The 23,593-nt window shown below is 43.3% G+C and overlaps 2 protein-coding genes across 2 annotated transcripts in view; one reads left to right on the top strand and one right to left on the bottom strand.

The window, feature by feature from the left end:
• Window positions 1-832, top strand: part of ryr1b (ryanodine receptor 1b (skeletal)) — an 85,860-nt gene extending 85,028 nt beyond the window's left edge. Inside the window, exon 82 of the mRNA XM_063907468.1 lies at window positions 488-832. Coding sequence (XP_063763538.1) covers window positions 488-832 — 345 coding nt within the window. The remainder of the gene's footprint in view (window positions 1-487) is intronic.
• Window positions 833-7,535: 6,703 nt separating this feature from the next.
• LOC134880513 (uncharacterized) lies at window positions 7,536-16,231 on the bottom strand. Its single transcript, XM_063907467.1, has 10 exons — window positions 15,513-16,231; window positions 15,187-15,348; window positions 14,932-15,019; window positions 14,609-14,773; window positions 14,297-14,503; window positions 13,604-13,775; window positions 13,286-13,365; window positions 13,014-13,168; window positions 8,381-8,460; window positions 7,536-7,966 (listed from the first exon to the last, which is right to left on the bottom strand). The coding sequence occupies exons 1-10, from the start codon at window positions 15,656-15,658 to the stop codon at window positions 7,536-7,538; spliced, it is 1,686 nt and encodes a 561-aa protein (XP_063763537.1). The 5' UTR covers window positions 15,659-16,231.
• Between the last annotated feature and the right edge of the window lie 7,362 nt (window positions 16,232-23,593).

Genomic DNA, 23,593 nt, shown 5'->3' with positions numbered 1-23,593 from the left:
AACTAGTAGTAGCGCATGATCTGAAATGACAATACTTTTATACACTGAGTCATTCACTTTGGCTATCATAGGCTTAAAAATGAGGAAGTAGTCTATGTGGGAATAAGAGTTATGGGTAGTAGAATGACAGGAATATTGTCTGGAAGGATTTCTATTTCTCCAGATTTTGTTGAGTTGTTGTGAGGTCACTTCCTGTTTGAGTGACGGGAGCTGAGAATTGTGGGAAAGAGACGAGAGAGAACTGTGTAACTGTCTACTACTGGCTAACGAGGCGCACACGGTAATTATTTTTGAATACTGAAACTTGTGTAGCTTAGCATAAGAAATAATTTCTGTTCAATTGATGTATGTGAAATGTGTGTTTTACAGTTTTCACGGTGTTCCGTAACTTGGAGGAGAAAATAAAGTCGTTATGGACATCAGTAGAGGCGTGTTCATTATAACCAGTCCAGAGTAGATACAGTGAAAACGTGTCCAAATCCATCAGGAGGCTTCAGAGGGCAACGTTGCTTCACATCCCCACGCAAGCGGCGGTGCTGTGTCTCATCCTGCGGCACGGCTACGGCGAGCGGCGCGGCTACAGGCTAGGCGAGTGGCGGCGCTTCTCATCCTGCGGCAGGCCACGGGCTACGGCGAGCGGTGGCGCGGCTACAGGCTATGGCAAGCAGCGGTGCTTCGCATCCTGCGGCGCGGCTACAGGCTACGGCAAGCAGCGGTGCTTCGCATCCTGCGGCGCGGCTACAGGCTACGGCGAGCGGCGAGGCTTCCCTCCCTGCAGCAAGCTACAGGTTTCAGCGGACACTCCGTGGAGCAGTTTAAGGATACAGCGTGAGTCCTCAGGTTAAACTGTGCAATTGTTATGCCTCAGGACGTTGATGGATAGTGTCACGATACGCACACACTGTGTCACTTATCGTGTAGTTTATTAGGGCTTTGGATTAACACGTTACAAACTGCATTGCCGAGCTAACTCCCGCGTGTCTCTATAACTTGTTCAACTGTACAGCGGAGACCGGAACTACGTCACTGCGTAATATAACTGATAACGTTCATACCATCATTACATTACATCTCCCCCTTTTGAGACAATAAACTAAAAGTAACCTTTACCAGAACTGAGTCCATTCAGAGTATCCTAAAACATAAATAAACAATACTTACTCCAATTGCAGATTCAGGTAAGTAAATTAAGTCTTAATCAAAATTAAATCTATTTTTACCAAGAGCAATTTCTTCTCATTTTTTTCCAGAACCCATTCCCCATTCATACTACTGTACTGTAGTATTTGTAACACATTAATATAAACATTACCCTTAAGTGCATTAGCAACATTAACTGCAGAAAACATTTCTTTCTTTCTCCTCCTTTTTTTTTTAATTTTTTTTTTTACATTTTGTCCATTGAACTAAATCTGTTTCAGTAGGGAAACCTGAAAAAAAAAAGATTAGGCATTAGCAATAAAGCAGTCAGCAGTCATAAATCACTCATTGAGTCTGAACCGGAGAGGTGGTCTGATTTCACGGCCCCTGGACAGCGCATCTGCCACGATCAGCTGCTTTCCTGGAACATGGACAGCTGTCGCATTGAACCGCATCAGGCGCATCAACAGTCTCTGGCACCGCACGGGTGCTTTGTCCAGGTCACATGCATTTATCAATGGGACTAGCGGCTTGTGGTCTGTCTGGAGGCAAAAACTGTCTAGCCCCTGTACATAACGTACAAAGCGTTCGCATGACCACACCGCTGCCAAGCACTCCTTTTCTATTTGGGAGTAGCGTTTCTCGGTTTCTGTAAGAGTGCGTGAGCAGAATGCAACAGGTTTCAACTCACCGCTGTGCTCCTGGAGTAGTGTGGCGCCCAGGCCGTAGCTGCTGGCGTCCGCGCTGACGATGGTGCGGCGGTTGGAGTCGTAGTAGGCCAGTGCTGGGGCTGACGAGAGCATGTCTTTGGCTTTCTGCAGCGCTCTCTCTTGGAGGTCACCCCATGCCCACGCACTGTCCTTCTTGAGCAGGTCAGTGACTGGGTGTAGCGCGGTTGAGAGGCCTGGCAGGAACCTCCCCAGGTAGTTGATCATGCCCAGGACCTGGCGCAGCTCTCCCACGTTGTTTGGGCTGGGCATCTCAGTGATTGCACTCACTTTGCTTTTGTCTACTTTCATGCCCTCTGCGCTGATTATGTGTCCGAAGTAGCCGGTCTCCGACTTGTTGAACCGGCACTTTGCTTTGTTCAGTTTCAGTCCAGACCGCCTGATGGTCTGGAGGACTGTGTTCAGCCGCCTGTTGTGCTCCTCCTCGTCCGCACCGTAGACGAGTATGTCGTCCATCACGACCACGACTCCCTCATGGCCCCTGAGCAGGTCGGTCATCAGTCTCTGGAAAATCTCAGGGGCTGAAGAGATCCCGAATGGGAGCCGCCTGAAACAGAACCTGCCCATGGGTGTGATGAAGGTGGTCAGTTTTTGGCTGTCGGGGTCCAGGGGAATTTGCCAGAAGCCACTAGAGGCATCTAGCGTGGAGAACACCTTTGCCCCCGCTAGCTTGGGAGCAATGTCCTCCAGTGTGGGCAAAACATACCGTTCTCGCTTGACAGCCTTGTTGAGCCTCTTGAGGTCCACGCACACTCTGACCTGGTCTTTATTCTTTTTTTCCGCAGGCACCATGGGTGCGCACCAGTCGGTGGGCCCTGTGACATGCTCGATTATGCCCATCTCCAACATGCGCCCCAGCTCCTTTTCGACCTTTGGCAGGAGGGGAAACGGCACCCGGCGCGGCGTTGTGGCGACATAGGGCTCCACGCCTGGTTTCAGCTCGATTTTGACAGGGTCGCACTGTAGGAGTCCTATTTCTCCGAATAGGTCGTCCGTCACGGTGCACACTGCATTCAGCCGTTTCACAAGGCCCATGGATTTTGCCACTCCTCCCCCCAGTAGGTTCTGTGCAAACTGTCCTTTGATTACCGTTATCCAGAAGGCATACTTTTGGCCCTTGTGCAGGCATGTGGCCAGGAATCTGCCTATGCACTTTACTTCCCCGCCTGGGCTTGTGGCACTGACTGTAGTCTTAGCTAATTGGGGCTTGTTTGGCATTTTGTTGTACGTTTTCTCAGTCATTACAGTAATGTCTGCCCCCGTGTCAATTTTAAAGTCAACTAGACTATTGTTGATGGGAAGTGTGACACGCCAATCATCACTGAAATCTGGCTGCTCAACTACTGTATGGGCCTGATTTGTCACTGCACCGATAAAGAAAGCTTGATCATCATCATCATCATCGTCAAATTCATGTGTCACAGCCATTAATTGTTTTGTCATTTTGCTTTTGCACACCAGTTCAAAGTGTCCTAGCTTACCGCATCCCCGGCATTCCTTGTCGTGTGCGGGGCAACGTTCTTCACGTGCGTGTGTCCTGCCACACCGTGAGCAGCATCCATTTTGTTTGCTGTACTCCTCTCGTTTGGGACCGTTTCGTCCATCTCGCTGCCACCTGCCCTTGCCGCGTTTCCAGCCTGCCTGTCCCCTTTGTCCCACAGCATTCACTGAGCACTCTGCCCGCTCCTCGCTCTGCTTCTTGATCTGCTCGCTCTGTCGGGCTAGCTGGATAGCCCTCTCCAGCGTAAGATCCGCCTCAAGTTGCAACTTTTGTGAGACCTCGCTATCTAGGATGCCAATGACGAGTCGGTCTCTAATTTGTTCATCCTTTGTTATGCCGAATTCACAGTATTGGGCTAGCTCATAAAGGCTCCTCACGAAAGATTCCACCATTTCTCCAGCCCTCTGCACACGCTTGTGGAAGCATGCTCGCTCATGTATCACGTTGCGCTTAGGCACGAAGTGATCATTAAACCTAGCTATAACTATATCGTAGTCAAGTTCTGGGTTATCACTTTCGTCGTCCTCCGTATACACAAACGATTCATAAATTGGCTCTGCTTCTTTCCCCATCGAATACAGAAGAGCGTTGACTTGTACCTCACAGTTCTCTTTGTTGAGCTTGGAAGCCGCTCGAAACCTGTCGAATCGGCGCCTCCACACTGGCCATTCCCCTGGCCGGGTAAAGTCAAACTGTTCTGGCGGTCCAAACTTGGCCATCTTAGTTCTTTCGGCGTTCAGTCCGTAACTTCTGACACCATGTCACGATACGCACACACTGTGTCACTTATCGTGTAGTTTATTAGGGCTTTGGATTAACACGTTACAAACTGCATTGCCGAGCTAACTCCCGCGTGTCTCTATAACTTGTTCAACTGTACAGCGGAGACCGGAACTACGTCACTGCGTAATATAACTGATAACGTTCATACCATCATTACATTACAGATAGAACATAAGCTACGGTTTTGATCATAATAAACAAGATATTAAAGAGATTCTGATCATTCAAATAAGAGTAACAAAAAACAAACAAAAACAAATCTATTGAATGCTCTGATAATAACTGCTATTGTTTTGTTGTTTGCTGAAAAGACTGTTTAATGTTTATTTGATTTCAATAAGTTGGCAAAGTTAATCTCAGGTGTTATTTGGCTACTCACTGTTAATTATAGACTTACCTTTTTACCTTGCTTTCTCCATATGATAATTCTTGAAAGTTCAAAATGGTGATAGTCAGTCTGATGTCATCTCACAATAGCGAGATGCAGGGGAGCTAGATTAGGGAAGGATAAGAAATCCTCTCGTGAAAGACGATTAACACCTAAAATGCAAGAACTGAAAGAGCAAGAATTAATTCAAATGGATAAGAAGTTTAAGTAACATATGAGAAATGGAAAAATAATGTAAGAGGCATTTGTACAAGGTTGAAGCAAGTGTGCTCTGAAGGTGACATGTATAACATGATGGATGAAGCTGAGAAGCTTGACTCCGAGTTAAAGGAGCTGTACGATAGCATCCGACTCCAAACTGCACCAAGTCAAGAACTTCGGAGAAAAGTTGATGCATGCTCAGCTGTGACAGCAGACTGAAATTGATGAGAGTGCGTCTCACTGAAGAAGGAGGTGAGTTTGATGCCGAGGCAGAAGGATCAAGGTTATGCATGCTGCTTGACAATGAATATGCTAGGTCCATATATGGATCCACATTCTCCAGAGTTACTGCACGCAGCTGCCACCATTCTGACCATCTCTCAGAATCTCCTAGCATTTCGGCTAAGAGGGCAGAAACAGCTGCTCAGTTGGCGGCAAAGAGAGCTGAAATTAATATGGAAGCTGCCGTTGAAGCTCAACGTCAACAGCTGAAAAAACTTGAAAACCAGAGAGACATTGATGTTCTTCAAGCAAAGCTAAATGTTTACACTGAAGAAGTGACAAAGGGAAAGGATGGATCATGCAGTCATGTATGCAGCAAAGCTAATGATACAAACCCATTCACTCACTCCATCCCAGGTCAAGAACGGCAAGCTGCAAAAAATGAGACATCCTTAGTCCAGGCATTACAAGAATCATTAACTCTCGCTCGCCTTCCAACCTCAGAACCTACCGTATTCTCAGGTGATCCTCTGAAGTTCACAGAATGGAGCACAAGCTTTAAAGCTCTTATAGAGAGACGATGCTCCAACCCTGCAGATAGGCTGTTCTACCTGCAAAAGTGCATAGCAGGGGAGGCAAAATCCTTTCTTGAGGGCAGCTTCTACAGAAAAGACGAGGAAGCCTATCAACAAGCATGGGATAGGTTGAATGCCAGATATGGCCATTCCTTTGTTGTGCAACGGGCTTTTAGAGAGAAGCTAAATATGTGGCCAAGGATTGGTGGAAAGAAGTATGTCAAGCTGAGAGAATTCGGCGATTTCCTCTAAACATGTAGTAATGCCATGTCTCATATAAAGGGTTTACAGGTTCTGAATGACTGCGAGGAGAACCAGAGAATGCTGCTCAAGCTTCCTGAATGGGCGACATCCAGGTGGAACCGCTACGTCACAGAGCAGTTAGATCGCGGCCATGACTATCCAAGCTTTCATGAGTTTCCTTCATTCATCGCTAAAGAGGCACGCATTGCATGTAATCCAGTGTCATCCTTGCACGCTTTAAGGCCCTTTGCAGAGACACCAGGAAGAGAGATGAAGCGCTCAAAAGCAAACACATTTGCCACAAATGTGAAGGCCCCAGTTTCATTGAGCTCCACATCACCAGACCTAGATGAAATCAGGTCAAGAGATGCTGAAAAACCGAGGAAGTGGAGCACACCATTACAAAACTCAGATATAAGCAAGTGTATTTGCTGTGGAGAAAACCATTCCATACACAAATGCAAAAGGCTAACAGAAATGTCTGTAGAAGAAAAGAAAAAATGCATACAAGAAAATAAGCTGTATTTCGCATGTCTGAGAAAAGGTCACAATGCTAAAGACTGTAGAAACAGAGCCATGTGCGGCATATGCAGAAAGAGTCACCCAACTCCATTGCATGAAGATCGTTTCCCAGCAGAAGCAAAGCAGTGTGCAGTTGAAGAAAGTACATCCTCATTGTCATGCTGTGTGAATGCAGGAGAAGGTGGGAGCACGTCTATGATTGTGCCAGTGTGGATTTCAGCACCTAACGCTCCTGATAATCAAACCTTAGCACAGTGGTTCCCAAACTTTTTCTGCTGGGACCCCCTTTAAGACCTAAACATATTTTGGAGCCCCCCCTAAACACCGAAACTTTTAGTTTCTTGAAAATGTATTTTGAAATTCACGCAAACAGTACAAATAAACAATAAGGGCATAATCACCATTACAAGACACTTCAAAATAACATTTATTCATGTGTTTTGTGTGCAACAGCACTGTTTTAACAACTTTGCAACTGCAACTTCTCTTCTTGAGTGACAAAATAACACATTTACTTTTAAATTGTACAACTTTGAACCTATTTCATCTTTTTAACATCTGCACTGAATTTGAAAAAATACCCCAGATTTGTTTTTTCATAAAATATTTCATACATCTCAGTGACTAGTGTGGGCTTGCTTTGAACTGCAGATCTTTTCAAATCGTGGTGGCAACTGTGAGATGGCCACCCTCAGTTCATTCTCAATGTCCAGCTTTGACCTGTATTTGGTCTTTATGGAGGCCACTGCAGAAAAGCCCACCTCACAAAGATAAGACGTGGCAAAAGGGAGTAATACTGCCATTGCCTTTCCACCCAATAGTGGGTAGTCCTCCTCCACCCCAATCCAAAATGCAGTCAGTAACTTGGCCTGAAACTGCAGTTTCAGTGTGGAGTCTGATGTGATATCAATGAACTGCTCCTCTTCAGCAGTGCTGAAGTCAGTAGGTGCGGCTGCAGTGAAGGGGTCTAGGATCCAGTCATATTGTGCTGAATCCTTCACTGAAAAATACCTCTGAAAATGTTGTTGTAGGGCAGAGATGTGTGCTCTCATACAAGGCACGATTGTGTTCTGAATGTTGTTGGATTCAAGAAAAGCATGAAGGTTCTGAAATGAGTCTATGTTTCCCTCCCCAATTTTCCGCTCCCACATTTCCAATTTCCTTGAAAATGATTTTATTTTATCTGCAAGATGCGGAAGGTGGGTGTTGGTTCCTTGCATCTGCAGATTTAGTTAATTTAATTTCTGGAACATGTCACTGAGGTAGGCAACTTTCGTAAGAAAATTTTCATCACTGTAATTAACCGCGAGGTCATGACCCTCCTCCTCCCAAAAAATCAGAATTTCCTCCCGCAGCTCAAATACCCTGGACAGAACCTTCCCACGTGACAACCATCGCGCTTCGCTGTGAAACAAAACAGCTGTGTGATTGGATCCCATTTCCTCGCATAGCGCAGAGAAAAGTCGGGCCTTAACAGGGCGCGTTTTGATGTAGTTCACTGTGGCAATGACGTCCGTCATCACCTCGTTCAATTCGGGACTCAGCTGTTTAGAAGCCAACGCTTCTCGATGGATCATACAGTGAGTCCAATGAACGTTGGGCGACACACGCTTTATGAGCGCTTGGAGCCCGTTGTGCTTCCCAGCCATTGCCTGAGCCCCATCTGTACACACCCCAACACAACCCTCCCACTTCAGATTGGCCTCTTGCAAGTAAGTGTCAATTACTTAAGTTCATCAGCAGTGGCTCGCGTTTTAAGTTTTTTGCAGAACAACAGGTCCTCTTTCATGTCCCCTGCAGCAATGAATCGGACGTATGTGATTAATAAACATGGCTCGTAGTGTAAAGTAGGCTTACGCTTGTTTGGACCCGCTGTTAAAAACTTTTCCATTTTAAAATGTTCAGTTCTCAGACTCACGCATGGCTACTGTTATCAAAAAGTTTTTGGGAAACGCACCCCAGGGTGAGTGGTCCGTTAGTTAAGGTGGTATAGGCTCATGGTGGCATGTAGACTAAACAACTGTATTACGTGCCACCTTAACAACAGACGCGGTTCTGCAGTTCACGCAAACCGTACCCCTCCCCCGCGACCCCCCTGCAATACCTCCCACAATACCGACCCACACTTTGGGAACCACTGCCTTAGCATATGCCCTCCTGGACACACAAAGCAGTCACACATTTGTTGATCAAGAGGTGTGCGAAAAGCAGGCGGCAATGGAGCCGGTCAAACTGAAGCTCTCCACCATGATGGGAAAAGATTCAACTGTGAAGAGTCAAAGAGTATGTGATCTCAAAGTCAGGGGTTTCTCCTCAAACATTTCCATGAACTTACCTTTAGCCTACACGAGAGACTTCATTCCTCTTGACCGCGCGCATATCCCCACTTGTCAAACAGCCAACAAATGGAAACACCTTGTCAACATAGCTCAAGAGATACCCCCATTAATGGACTGTGGTGTTGGATTATTTATTGTGACTGCTCCAGAGCGTTAATTCCAAGAAAGGTCATCTCTGGGGGTGACTATGAGCCCTATGCCATTAAAACTGACCTCGGTTGGAGCATTGTGGGAAGCGCGCCACAGCGTGTGAATGCTAAAGATGTGAGTGGTCTTTGCCATCGGGTATCTGTCAGAGAGCTACCACTTATAACACCATCTTCTGTCATTAAGGCTCTTGAGTCCGATTTTGCAGACACAAAATCATGCGGCAAAAGCATATCTCAAGATGATATTTCCTTCCTGCAGATCTTAATAGGAGGAATCCAGCAAAACGAGCATGGCCACCTTGAGATGCCTCTTCCCTTTAAAGTACGTCCTCACCTCCCAGACAATAAGAAGCTGGCCTTGGCTCGGCTGAAGCACCTCAAAAGGAAGCTGGACAGAGATCCCAAGTTCAAAAACGACTATGTGAGGTTCATGGAAGGTGTTTTCAAGGATGGGGATGCAACCAGAGCCTGGGAAAATGTGGTATATCCCACATCAAGGGGTTTACCACCCGAGGAAACCAGACAAGATCCGGGTGGTTGTCAACTGTCAAGTACGAAGGCACCTCATTGAATGATCATCTGCTAACAGGACCAGACCTTACAAATGGTCTCACAGCTGTACTGTGCCGTTTCCGTAAACATTCCATCACAGTCATGTGCGATGTGGAAAAAATGTACGACAGGTTTCATGTCCGCAAAGAAGATAGAGACTATTTGCGGTTCCTCTGGTGGGAAAATGGGGACACAAACTCAGAACCCACAGAATACTGCATGAAGGTGCACCTGTTTGGAGCATCATCCTCTCCTGGCTGCACCAGTTATGGCATGAAACACCTTGCCAGTCAAAATGAGAAAGAGTGCCCCTCTGCGGCTAGCTTCATCAGGAAGCATTTCTATGTTGATGATGGCCTCATAAGCGTGAAATCAGTTGGTGCACACTAAGAAATGGAAGTACCACTGTGTACCTAAGTCGGTACAAATGCTTGTCGCTGGGGCAGTACCCTTTTGAAGAACAGTAATGTACCCATGCTTACGGGTACTTTTCTGTACCCTAGTCATCTGTACCTATCAAGGTACACATGTGTACCTACAATGACTGAAACGTACCTGTACAAATCATTACCACATAATACCCTTAAAAGGTACTAATCTGTTCTTTAAGGGTACACGCCAGTAATAATTTAAGGTGGTAAGGAAAATATGCACAAGTAGGTATAGTCAAAAATTTTATTCTATAAAATGTCTGCACATTTATGTTCACACCATACACATATAATTTCATCAACTGGATATACAAGTATTCATACAAATGGTCAACCCATAACACAATATTTAACTGTCTTATTCTATAAAATGTATGTACATTTATATTCACATCATATGATTTCATCAACTGGATATACAAGTAGGCTGGATACACATAACACAAGATTAATAGTAATGCAATAAACATGTATATAGATGGTCAATCAACACACAATATCAATACTAACACAATTCAAATTCATAGACATGACATTGATGTTTTAAACACCTTTTCCCAATGTGAAAATCTCTCAGTAAATGACATTTCTGCAGAAAATAGAACATGTAAATAATTGTCAAAAGACAGTGGACATACAATTTTGACCAAAGCTTGAACATTGACATTTAGACAAAATATTTTAAGTAAACAAACAAGCCATCATCAAGTGAATACATATCTAGAGCTTGATGGTCTACCTCATCTCCTGGATGCAACAATGTCCACTGTTCATCAAGTCTGACTTTGAACGCATGTAAATGACTGTCAAAAGACAGAGGGCATAACATTTTTCCGCATAACACCCAACTAGAATCTACATTTATGATGTATTTTAACTTCCAAAATAATGGGATGTCTTCTGCATGTACATGACCTACAATGAAAATGTCATTCAGGGCATACTTCACATTATTAACGTGAAGCTGTGACACACGCTGAAGCATTTTATCCGGAACAACAAATTGGACATCTTGAAAGGTGTTGTGTGTTTTTAAAGTGTTTTGTAGATTGACTGGAAGTGTAGAAAATTGTGTGTTTGTGCTTTTGCTGTAGGATTTTTCATATTCACCCATCAAATCAGAGGAAAATTCCCAGCACTGTTTAAACTGATGGCGATTGCAGAGTGAATGAGTTATATTGACGAAATTTTTGCATTTTCTTGCAATGTCTTTAAGTATTGATGTTTACTTTCGTACCTCATGCACCACAAGTGGCGAAGGGGACCATACATCAATATTAAACGTGGATAATGTAATAAATAGTGACACTTGGGGGTTAACACATTTCCAAATACATTAGTCATCTCGGTTAGAAACTCTCCAACTAGTAATTTCATCTGTGCAAGGTCATCCTTTCTGATTTGCGAAGCTAAAATGAGGTCAACAATTTCTCTACTAAGCAGGTAAACATTCCAATAAGGAGTACCAGGCGGGACTTGGTGAGCCATTAATATGGGTAACAGTCTGAACAAACACCATTTTTGGCTGGCAGAGCCAACAACAGATTTTCGCAAAACATTTTCGGTTAGAGGCACTGGCCTGTTTGCTTTGTCATTTCTACCTAAACACAATTGTTTAAGTGCATCGTTTATCTCGTGAATAGTAATGTGCTTCTGTTTATGAGCTTCAGAAATGACCAATTTCATGACAAGAGGTATCACCCCCTCCAACAAATCGTGCATGACATCGGGGGGGAAACTTTTGGTGACATCAAAATAGTCCAACACATTAAATGAACAGTTAGCTTTAACACCATACAAAGACATCCTCTCTTTGTCACCAATGACACTTTCAACATGGTAGGCATGCACATCTGTTGTTCTCAGAACAAAACCTCCTCACAAATTTTTTTTTCATTTCAGTATAGGATGCCATACAAAATCGACATATCCTGCCTGAACTAAACGAAGTTGAGAACCCTCCTATCATGTGAGCAGATAGATTATCACAAGAAAATGTGGCCAGGGCAGCTTTGAGTGTATGTTGTATTCCGTCAAAACAAACAGTGAAACCATCACATGACAGTGTTCTGAGGTCTTCGAGTATGGGTTGCAGTATTACATCCAACCCATATTCTTTCAAATGTATGTAACGAACCATCATGGCTAAATGAATGTGACTGAGTTTTGATCGATATTTCTCACCAATATTCCCTACAGTGTAATAGAAGGCACATATTTTGTATTTATTCCTTTTAGCACCCAATGGATTAACTATCTCAAATTCGTCTTCATAAAAATGAAGACGCAAAGCCTGGGGATTGTTTTTAAAATGAAGGTGTTGCTTAAAGTATTCCCCATCTGTGTAGTCTCTCAAAACCTCACTGTCTCTAGGTTTGCCCCCATCCGCAATTATCTGCTCCCACACTTCTTCCAGGGAACAGTATTTTTGTAGTACCTGAGTGATTGGCACATACGAAAAATGTCCAGTTTTGTTCCCTTGTGCACTTCTAAGTGTAAAACTGACCGGTTCAATTAAGTCCATTTTAGATTTACAGTGTGTCTTTATCATGTGTGAAGACCGAATTACTTCCCAAGCTTTGTCGAAAAACTGCGTAGAGGACATAATTTGGTTAAGTTCTTCGCATTCAGACACACAAAACCCATTTTTTTCAAGATGATAAGAAATGAATGTGTCGTAGCTCTCTTTGAAAAAGCAGAGCAAAAAGTGGAGATCATCGACAATGTCTTGCTGGACTGAGAGGGGAAGTCCATTTTTTTCTCTACATTTCAAAATGAAACCAAACAAGTTGTCTTTCAGTCCCTCAAGCAGTTGGTCCATACTTGGTGGTGTATGTTGGTCTGGTTCTGGTGGAAGGCATTCAAAACTGGGTTGTTCTATAATGTCATTGTTCGCCGAAGGAAAAAAGCTCTGTCTGTGTTTTCTGTAAACATGCCGTCTGTATGAGTGATATTTTGAAAATGATGACTGACAGCCTTTCAAGCCACAGGTGATGCTAAAATTAGGTTCGTGGGCATGGACAAGTCCAATATGCTGAATAAGTTTAGTAAGAGTGAAAGTTCTGCGGCGGCACTTCGTACACTGATATAATGGCGGCATTTCAGTATAGGAGGTTAATAAGGCGAGTCACTGGTGTTGACAGCTTGTCTCCAGCCACCACTATCTGTGCAATGCACCTCTGAAAAAATATGAATGTGTTTTTCAATTGAGCAGGGTACTCCATATTGAAACGAAGTACATGCAGAACACTGCTCGGAAAGCCTCTTCAACACCAATACAGGAGCACATCCTAACCCCGTCAACTTCGATGATGGTTTCAGCTCTGTCAACAATAGCAGTCTTCCAATCATGGTCCCTCAGCCTAATAGTTGGGTGCGGGGTGGCCGGCTCATTCTAAAAGGCAAAGAGGCAGTAAAGAAAGAAAAACATAATTATACATGGAATATGGTCAGTAGTGGCAAACCAAAGCCATCACATCTTGTGTCTCAAGCAACAGTTATATCATGTTACCTGTCCAAGAATGATCAAGTTCTCGATTTTCTCTTTAAAGATCGATGGCAAGAGGAGAAGTCCACCCCTGGTGTCAATAGCTTGAAAAAAACATATACAAATTAAACTGTAGTACATTTACATCTGATTTGGAACATCAACACAAGTTTGGTATATAACACAACATGTGTAGTCTTTTAAAAAGAACAAACTGCTCTCAAAACTTTGGTTGACAAGACAAGTTTGCTGTACAAATTTAAGTTAAATTTTACAAATTGGCAATCAAAAAGTAACCAATAGGGTCAAAACCATGTATTGCATCGTCAGTATAATCAGTACCTGCATGGTCCACAGTCAGGGCATCACGTTTTGCATCTAGGTAGACTTGTTTAAGAGGTGATGTGTCCTTCACTAATTTAGTAAGTTTAGGAAGCAGGGAAGTTAAGTTCTCTATGATGCGCCTGTCTACTGGAACTGGGGCAGGATGAATGCAGTCCACCTCATCATACAACTGATTAATAAAGAGAGAGAGGGAAAAAAAATACATTATAATATGCTATAAAATGCTTTTCTGAGTCAAGAAATCAGGGACATAGAACTGAGATCAGGATACATGAATGCTCTGGAAAATACAGGAACAACAAATTCAATCCTCCATCGGCTTAAGGTTGCTTCATATTATTTTGACAGAGGGTCATAAAGATTCTATCATAATCTATTAATCTGTTTTGTTTTATTTGTAATGATACAATGATCATCATACAGCAGTTAGATGTGTGTACCTTATGGCTTTTGTAACTTGTTGCAATTCAGACAGTAAAGACATACCATCATGGTAGTTTTGGCCAGAGATAGAGATGGAGGACTTGTATATTAATTTCAAAGAATGCCAATGGTTGTACATCTTCGTTTAAAAACGCATACAAAAAAACAGACCATTTCACTGACCGCTGCTGACCAATCATGTAAATAAGTTTAGTCAACGAGTATTTGGTAAATGCAACCTCTGCTATCAGTCAAATGTCAACTTACCCCAGAGGGTGTTGAAAGAAATGGATATTTTTTCAACAGGTCCTCCACAGAAATTCCCTCAGCGATTTCTGAGCGTCTCCATGAGAATGTCCTGGTCATGCGGTCTTTCACGATCATCATGTCAGGTTGCATCTTTGTGTATTGTTCTGTTAGAACTCTGACATGGGCTTCAATAGAGGTAGCGTCTTCCCCAATCACAGCAAACTCCTTTATATACAAGGATTAACATAACAAAAATGACATTACCATATAAAGTTGAATATGACATGAGGTTCAAAAGCTCAAAAGTGAAAATGAATGTGGCTTGCTTACTGATGCACTTCTAGCCTGTTTATGGACTACAACGGCTGATTCATCCACGGTCTTGGACTTTCTGGACTCGGCATACCTCTCTTTGTACTTTCGAACTTCTACATCATGAACTAGAGGAGCACGTTCAGTCTTGAATTTTCTTTTCAATGACATATGCCAAGTATGCTGGAGACCAAAAAAACAAAAGCAAAAAACAACACATTCAAATTCAACATTCAGAAACGCACAATGCACATCACATACGATTATACAAAATAATGAATTTATATGCAGTTCTTGATAAATATCTATACTGTTACCAATTCCATCCATGTATAACTTACATAACCATTGCCATCGATGTCCTTCAGAGAGGGGTATTTCAAGATGAATGCTTTGGCAACCTGAATATACTCCTGGTTACTTGGAAACCTGTTTCAGTAGTGACACAATTGTACACATGGTAAGACATGCTATATGAAATCATCTGTCAGTCCACAGCTCATATGAACTACTGGATGAATTGTACGTCAGCACAGTTTTCTATGAGTCGGATTGAGTCAAAGCTCTCTAATCTGAAATCTGATACCCGTACTTACATTGTGTACTGTGCCATCATCTCATACAAAGTTCGTACGATTATGTTCCGGTATTTTGGAATCTTGTGGCATGGTTCTTTTGCATCCAATTTGTGCTGCACGTCATATGGGAAACGTGGAATAGAAATAATGGCTGGAAGTGTTTTACGTGCTGGCCCCACACTGCAAAAGTAGAATATCATTGCATGAGGCCTCATTCAAATTAAATCAGACTACACTGCCCTGTTAAATATTCATCAAACCAAAAGAAAAAAATAATGATAACTAACTCCCCTCTTAAACATTGTTATACACATTCTAATAGTATAGTAATACAAAACACCTACCTTCTTTCATTTGATGCTGGAGTCTCAATAAATTGATCATCCGATGTCAGCACTTCCAACTCTATTGTTATTTCTTTGTTCTGCTCCACAAAGTCTCGTAATTGCAGTTGCTTTTTAAACGATCTTTCAAATAGGTAAGACATCATTGCTTCCGTAAGGCCTCGTCCCAACGTCTCTCCGTCCACATCATTGTCTTAAAAAAAAAAAAAAAAAAAGGATAACCGGTATCAGTAAAGTGTTCATATATCAACACCAACTATGTTAATATACCATTAAATATGCATAATACTGTATCCAAGTCAAATAAACAGATACGACTTCATATTACAGGTACTTATATTTCTACCGACTGTAAGATACTCTGACTTGCTTCAAAATGACACGTGGGGCAATTTGAAAAACGTAGCCTGCAGTACCCTAATGTAATAGGATACAGATAATTTAACAATTAAAGTAACTGTATGACTATAAATAACCGCACAACATAAGAAACTGTTGAAGGCGAAACAGGAATCACATTAATAGTACCGTTCACTCACAGTAAATTACCAATTCAAGAATGATAACGTAACAAGCCTATTCATCTTTCAAAATGGACACCGCATCTTTCAAAATCACACCGCATGATGTATCAGTCTATTACCATATGCCAATCTAAATAGGCTAAAGTAATATTAGTCGTCGTCCCCGATAGCTTATTGTAATGAATTAGCATCAATGTTTAATGTGTAGTTTTCGAATTTACATTACTGTTCCTTCCATTAACAGTTAGGCTAACTGACTAGGCCAACAGTAACTGCCTCAAAATGGCGAACACGTTTTTAGCTAGACAAGGCTAACAGTAACTTCAATGTCATAAGCTCCAGATAACTTCGTGTTTTAAATACTAGCACACTGCACAACTATTAATAACCAACTACACTCAAACATACTATTGTTGGCCAAACAGGTATCACATTAACTGTAGTTAATAACTTTAAAGTAAGCTGAAGTTCACTATAAAAGCACTAACCTAATGTTAACGTTAGCCAATTGCTATAAATCACAGAAATTCCTACTGACATTAATGTAAGCTATGCTCAACATTGAACCAGAAAATTAGCGTGTGCTATCTTACCAGACAAATTTCACCAGCCCTAACGTTAACGGTCCTGCACAATCATTCTTCGATTCCAGTTCTAACTAGCTAGGTGTTTAATGTTTAAGTTACAGTATATGTAACCTAAATCACTGGTTATTCACACATGAACGTTAGCACTTTATGAGATTAGCGCGCTAATGCTAATCCATTCGCTTGGGAAAGCTCATATAAAAAGTCGTTTACACTTCATACACGTACATAAAAAGATTGTATACACTTACCTCTAAATTTTTGTGCCTCCTCCTGTGTAATATTAATTCCTTCTGACTTCAATTTTTCTAACAGTTGTTCCGTGTCCAAATTTCTGAGCGCCATCCCACCTTGCTTGTACTCTTGCTGATTGCTGAATGATCTAACTGTCATTTTCATGTAACGTTAACGTTAGCTCCTATTGGCGCGCGGATGTGGATGGAGTGGGAAGGGGAGGGGGAGGGGGGAAAGCTGGCTTTTTCTGGGGCAAAAACGGTACTACATTGTACTTCATTGTCATTCAGTACCTTTGTGTACTTTCAGCTTGTACAAAGTACATTTCTGGCCCTGCAAAGCTAAATAGTGTACCTCTGTGGCTGTTATGTACCTATCATTACAGAAATGTACCTCTTCTGTACTTCAATTTTTGAGTGTGTGAGGCAATTGAGTTAGTGAAGGAAGCCCAAGCTGTGTGTGCTAAAGGAAAGATGCACCTCCACAAATTCCTTTCCAATAACCGAGAGGTACTAGATTCCATCAATATAGCAGAGCGTGCTATGGAGGTAAAGAATGTCGATCTCAACCATGATGACTTACCAGTGCAAAGAGTGTTGGGTATAAGATGGAACATTGAAAGCGACAGCTTCTCCTTTAAGGTGACACTTGATGAGAAACCAGCGACACGAAGAGGGATTCTCTCAATCGTGGCCTCTTTATACGACCCTTTGGGGTTTCTAGCTCCATTCATCCTTGATGGAAAGAGAGTGCTGCAGGAGATGTGTCAGAGAGGTACGGGGTGGGACAAACCACTGCCCAGGGATTTGAAGCTAAGGTGGGAGACTTGGATGAAGGATTTGGAAAACCTTGAAAAGATCGAGATTCCAAGATGCTTCATACCTGATAACTTTGGTGAGGTTCAGAGAATTGAACTGCATCATTTTTCTGATGCGAGCAGCCAAGGGTATGGCCAGTGCTCTTACATCAGGTTGTTGAGCAAAGAGAAAGTGCACTGCTCCTTGGTCATGGGCAAAGCGAGAGTCGCGCCAACCAAAATAGTCACCATACCAAGGTTAGAGCTAACTGCTGCAGTCACTTCAGCAGCCGTGAGCAACATGTTAAGGGAGGAGCTAGAGCTCAAGATTGATGAGGAGTATTATTGGACAGATTCTCAAGTGGTTCTCGGCTACATCAACAATGAAGCACGAAGGTTTCATGTCTTTGTTGCGAACCGTGTCGAGAGAATTCGAAAAACCACTGACACAAGGCAATGGCACTACGTCGACACAGGAGAGAATCCCGCTGACCACGCCTCCAGAGGCCTCAAGGTGGCTGACCTCATCAACTCAAATTGGCTCTCTGGTCCTAAGTTCTTATGGGAGAGAGATATAGCCACAAACCAGGTTAAATCAGAGCTGCTGGTGGGAGATCTGGAGGTGAGGATTACACAGGTGCTGAAAACGGAGGCCGCAAGGCAGTTTGACATCCAAGGACACCTGATAGGGTTCTCAAGATGGACCACAGCGGTTAATGTCATTGCTCGCATCCAGCGGTTGACTAAGAGGACCAAGAACACGTAACCTTTAAATGTGGAGGAGAGCAGGCAAGCCACACTGACTCTTATCAAGCTTGCACAGCAAGATGCCTTCAAAAAGGGTGAACGCCTCAACCAGCCATCTATCGTTCAGAGACCCATCCAGAAGTTAGTGGTTCTAGTGAAGAGTAGCCAAGAAAGGGGAAAAGGTTAGACATTGATTGAATGTCTCATTTCTAAGCTAAAAGTGGTCCTTATACTGTGGTTCATTCTAGGGCTGAACGATTAATTGCATTTGCGATAATATCGCTATATGACAAAACGAGATTTTCCAACCGCAAAGGCTGCGATTTGACTGGTCACGTGACTTGCGAGCGAGCAGAGCGGAGCCGAGCAGGCAGGGAAAGAAGTCAATGCTGCGCTTGAACCTGTTGCACAATGGCCTCAGGCTCGTCAGAAGAGTGCACGGCTGGAAGTTTGGTACCAAAGAGGGGCGGCACGTCAGTTGTGTGGAATTATTTTGGCTTTAAAAAGGAAGATGCTGCGCAACGTCAGGTATTGTGCAGAACGTGCCTCGCTACTGTTGCTACCTCACGAGGTTCACGATTGTAATCACGATTGATGTATTGCTTGTGTTCGTTGAAAAATACATGAGAAGACGACCTTGAAAAAATAATCGCATATTAAATCGCAATTGCAATATTGAGGAAAAAAATCGCAATTACATTATTTTCCAAAATCGTTCAGCCCTAGTTCATTCTCATTTGGGTATTCTTTATGTGTTGAGAGATAAATTCTGTTGTTTATCTGTGTTGAATTTATTTGTTGTGGAAATCATACGGTTCATTTTCAACCTCTGGCTTGAGAGGAGAATGAGGCAGATATGACTTGACCCTGCCACCTTCTCTTGGGCCTACGTGCCGCGTTCCAGCTGATGACTTTTTCTGCACGTCCTGATTGGTGTTCACCTTCTTCATCTTTCGGATGAATTCCTCAGCTTGTGATGGGGAAGTGAAGTGATGCCAGCTTTTGTTGTGTAGAATTCGCAGTTTTGCCGGGAACATAAGTCCATATTCCTTACGCATTTGGCGCAGACTCTGTTTCACCTCATCGAAAAGTTTCCGTTGTCTTTGGACTTCAGTGGAAAGGGGAAAACATGACACGGCTACCCTCAACTGTGATATCGCCTTTCAGACGTGGTGCTTTCATTACTCGATCTCTGTCTCAATATGTCAAGAATCTCACCAAAAGAATCCGTGGTCTAGTTCTATCCGACCCCCCCCCCCTGGTCCTCTGCTGTGCTAATGCGGGTTTCTGCCTCTGCGAGTCTTTCAGAAAATGTCCCTATAGCAGGGGTGCCCAACCAGTCGATCGCGCTCTACCAGTCGATTGCGGGCTGAGTTCCAGTCGATCGCGCTCTACCAGTCGATCGCGGGCTGAGTTCCAGTCGATCGCGCTGTACCAGTCGATCGCGGGCTGAGTTCCAGTCGATCGCGGGCTGAGTTCCAGTCGATCGCGGGCTGAGTTCCAGTCGATCGCGCTCTACCAGTCGATCGCGGGCTGAGTTCCAGTCGATCGCGCTCTACCAGTCGATCGCGGGCTGAGTTCCAGTCGATCGCGCTCTACCAGTCGATCGCGGGCTGAGTTCCAGTCGATCGCGCTCTACCAGTCGATCGCGGGCTGAGTTCCAGTCGATCGCGGGCTGAGTTCCAGTCGATCGTGGGCTGAGTTCCAGTCGATCGCGTGAAAATGTTGTGTAAAATAGGCCTACATTAAAACTTCCAACTTAAAACATCTTAAATAGACACAATGAATCGCGTGAAGCAGTGTGTAGATTTGTACAGCTATAAGGTAGATCAGGCATAATCAAAGAAAAGATCTCACGCGCTTCTTTCTAACTGCGCGCGCAGGGTATGGTTGCTAGGTTCTAACTAAGGACTCGGAACTTAGGACTATCAGTTTCATTCAGAGTGGGAGGAGGATTATTTTTTCGTGTATTCCAATGCCAAGTCCATCTGTCTTATCTGCAATGCAAATGTGGCTTTACCAAAGAAAGGGAATTTGGAGTGGCATTTGAAGACGGTCCACAAGAGCTACGATACAAACTTCCCAGCTAAATCACCACTGCGCGACCGAAAAGTCAAGGAATTGAAAAGTCAGCTAGCAGCACAACAGTCCATTTTTACCAGGCCCAATACCACGAGTAAGGCTGCAACCATAGCTTCTTATCGTGTCTGTCGTGTTCTTGCAAAAGGAAAGAAATCTTTCAAGGATGGTGAGATTGTGAAAGAAGCGTTCATGGAAGCCGCAGATGCGCTTTTTACCGATTTTAAAAATCGAAAGGAGATTGTGACTGCTATTCAGGATGTGCAGCTATCAAGAAATTCTGTTACACGGTGATGCGAGGGAATGGCGGAGGATGTTGAACAGCAATTGAGGAATGATGTTGACACATGTGAGTGTTTTTCTCTGCAATTCAATGAATCCACTGATGCTGTGGATGTGGCTCAGCTATGTGTGTTCATTAGAATGGTTTTCGACAATATGAGTGTAAAAGGAGAGCTGCTGACCATTTTGCCTTTGAAAGGGCACACAAGAGGCACAGATATTTTTCAGGTTTTTATGGAATTCGTTAGTAAGAGCAAGTTGCCCCTCTTCAATTAAAGAATTTCTGAAACGTTCAAACCATGCTGAATATGCACAGCTAGAAGACAGTCAGTGGCTCTTGGATTTAGCCTTTCTTACTGATCTGACTGACAAGCTCAATAACTTGAATCTAGAGCTGCAGGGTAAGAACAAACACATCATCAACATGATCAGCTCCGTGAACACCTTTAAAAGCAAGTTGCAGCTGCTATCAAGCAGGTTGCAACAGTGTGATCTGCGGAACTTTCCACACATGGACACAGAATTTAAGCGTCAGGGCAAAGACTGTGTGGAGCTTGAGAGTGCACGTTATGATGATCAAGTGCAAAGCATCTTGTCAGAATTGGACAGGCGCTTTACTGACTTTGCATCCATTGAGCCTGTTGTCAGTTATCAGTTTTCCATTTGGGGAAAATATAGATGTGGATTGTATAACGTCCAAAGTGACATCACTCTTCAACCTGGATAGCGGTGCTATTGAGAATGAGATCCTCACACTAAATAATGACATTGAGCTCAAATCAAGAGACCTGACACAAATGTCCAATTCTGGAATCTAATGCAGAAAGAGAAGTACCCCAACCTCAGACAAACTGCAACGAATTTACTGCACTTTTTGGATCAACATATTTGTGTGAGTCTGCCTTTTCACATATGAAAATCATTAAGTCAAAATACAGATCCACCATGACTGATGACCAGCTTGCGGCCTGCTTACGGCTGGCACTCAGCTCCTACTGTCCGGACTGCCGGACTGTCTCAGTGCCAGAAGTCCCACTAAGGTAGAGAACCACTTTTCCAACTTGAATTAGGCATTGTATTAATTGGGTTGTATGTTGTTGTGATGTTACGGGCCAGTCCTAGGCCTACTTGTGCTTATTCTTTGCACGACGTACATTTACTTCAATAAATGTATTATTATAGTTAAAACTTGATCTTTGTGTCAGAACATTGTGTTATTATATAGGTGCACAATTAATTGTGGCTACGCTATGGCTTTCGATATGGCTTGGTAGATCTGGACACACTATCAACTTTAAAAGTAGATCTTGGTCCAAAAAGGGTTGGGCACCCCTGCCCTATAGCTTCTTTTATCTCTTGGTTGGAGGAAACTACTTAATGTAGCTGTACGGAAAAATCATTCCTCATGGATTGTATGGCTGTTAAGATCTGGCTCTCATCATGGCTAGTCTCCAATTGGGTAAGCGCCTTGCTAGCTATCTGGTCTTCCGTGATGTCCTCGAGTAGAGTTTCAGCGTCTGCCTTTTTATCGTCTTTAGGAGGTGGTCGGCTTCTCCTTAGACTTTTCGACATCATCCGAAATGCAGCCTATCTTAGCAAATAGTTTGGGTCACAAGTAGCTCGATTTGGATACTAAAATATGGTAGAAATATGTTAATTTTGTTGGAGCCTAGCCCCAGGGTCCTCTCAGTTGCTTGTCATAACTGGTATAACCAGTATTTAGTGTGTCTCCTGAGACATGTCTCCATATTTTAAATTTCCAGAAGCTCTTAATTTCTCTCATACTGCCTGTGCTGCAAGCACCTCTTTTCACCCTCTGTCTGAAACCAGAGCCCAGTCTGCTATGACTTGTTAGCTGGCCGGCTCTGTTGTGATTGGCCAACCGCTTAGAGATGTACCGCCCCTTAGCATATCATTTGTTGGAGCGCTAGCCAATAGAAATGCGAGTGTTACATAGTGGTGTCTCTATGTAACTGAAGTATTCAAAGGAGTCCAATGGAGGCGTTTCAGGCAGGGGGTGGAAGTGTGTGTAAGCACAGGGATTTAAGCCTTTGCAGACCATTACCATGCACAAAAACCTATAGAACACACTACAGGAAATGGGAAAACCAACATGTAAACAATAAAGATAATTAGCAGGGTACGAAAAGGGAAAAGGTTAATGAAAATCCGTCAAATACTGAGGAATGCACATTTTAAAAAGCATGAGTTTGCAATGTCTGATGTAGCCAGCCCCTGAGTGCACTGTATACTGTTCTGTGGTGTGAGCAAGAATCTACTGGGCGTTAGGACCTGGAGGCCGCCTCTCCCAGTGTGTGTGTGTGTGTGTGTGTGTGTGTGTGTGTGTGTGTGTGTGTGTGTAGTTGGTAGGGCGGGGTTGATGATGCATTGAAAAAGAACTCAAGATCTTTTTGCTCAACTGGTTTTGTGGACTCTGGCTGTGGGAGTGTCCTCCTGCCTGAATAGCTGCTCTCTCTCACACACACACACACACACTCTCTCTATCTCAGTGTGCCTTTACGTCTCTCGCCCTGTCAGCCTCTCCTGTTTCTCCACAGCCTTAGCAGAAGTCACAGTAAGTAGTAAAAACTGCTTATTCTCATGATCTTTACTGTAGTTCTTAGTCTAAATATAGGTGTGATGTGCTTAGTGAACTGTTGCTCGGGGTCTGCCGGTTTTATGAACAGTGTGTTTATGTTTTTGAGCCGTGTGTGTGTGTGTGTGTGTGTGTGTGTGTGTATGTGTATGTGTGTGTGTGTGTTGAAACCTGACACTGCATAGAGTATCTGAAGGTAAAGTCTTGTTGTGAAGTTTAGGGGTGGAAAAGTACTA

Source organism: Eleginops maclovinus, chromosome 18 (assembly GCF_036324505.1).
Source record: "Eleginops maclovinus isolate JMC-PN-2008 ecotype Puerto Natales chromosome 18, JC_Emac_rtc_rv5, whole genome shotgun sequence".
NCBI classification, from domain to species: domain Eukaryota; kingdom Metazoa; phylum Chordata; class Actinopteri; order Perciformes; family Eleginopidae; genus Eleginops; species Eleginops maclovinus.
Note: the sequence above shows the minus strand (reverse complement) of the source record. Positions and strands in the feature narration are given on the sequence as shown.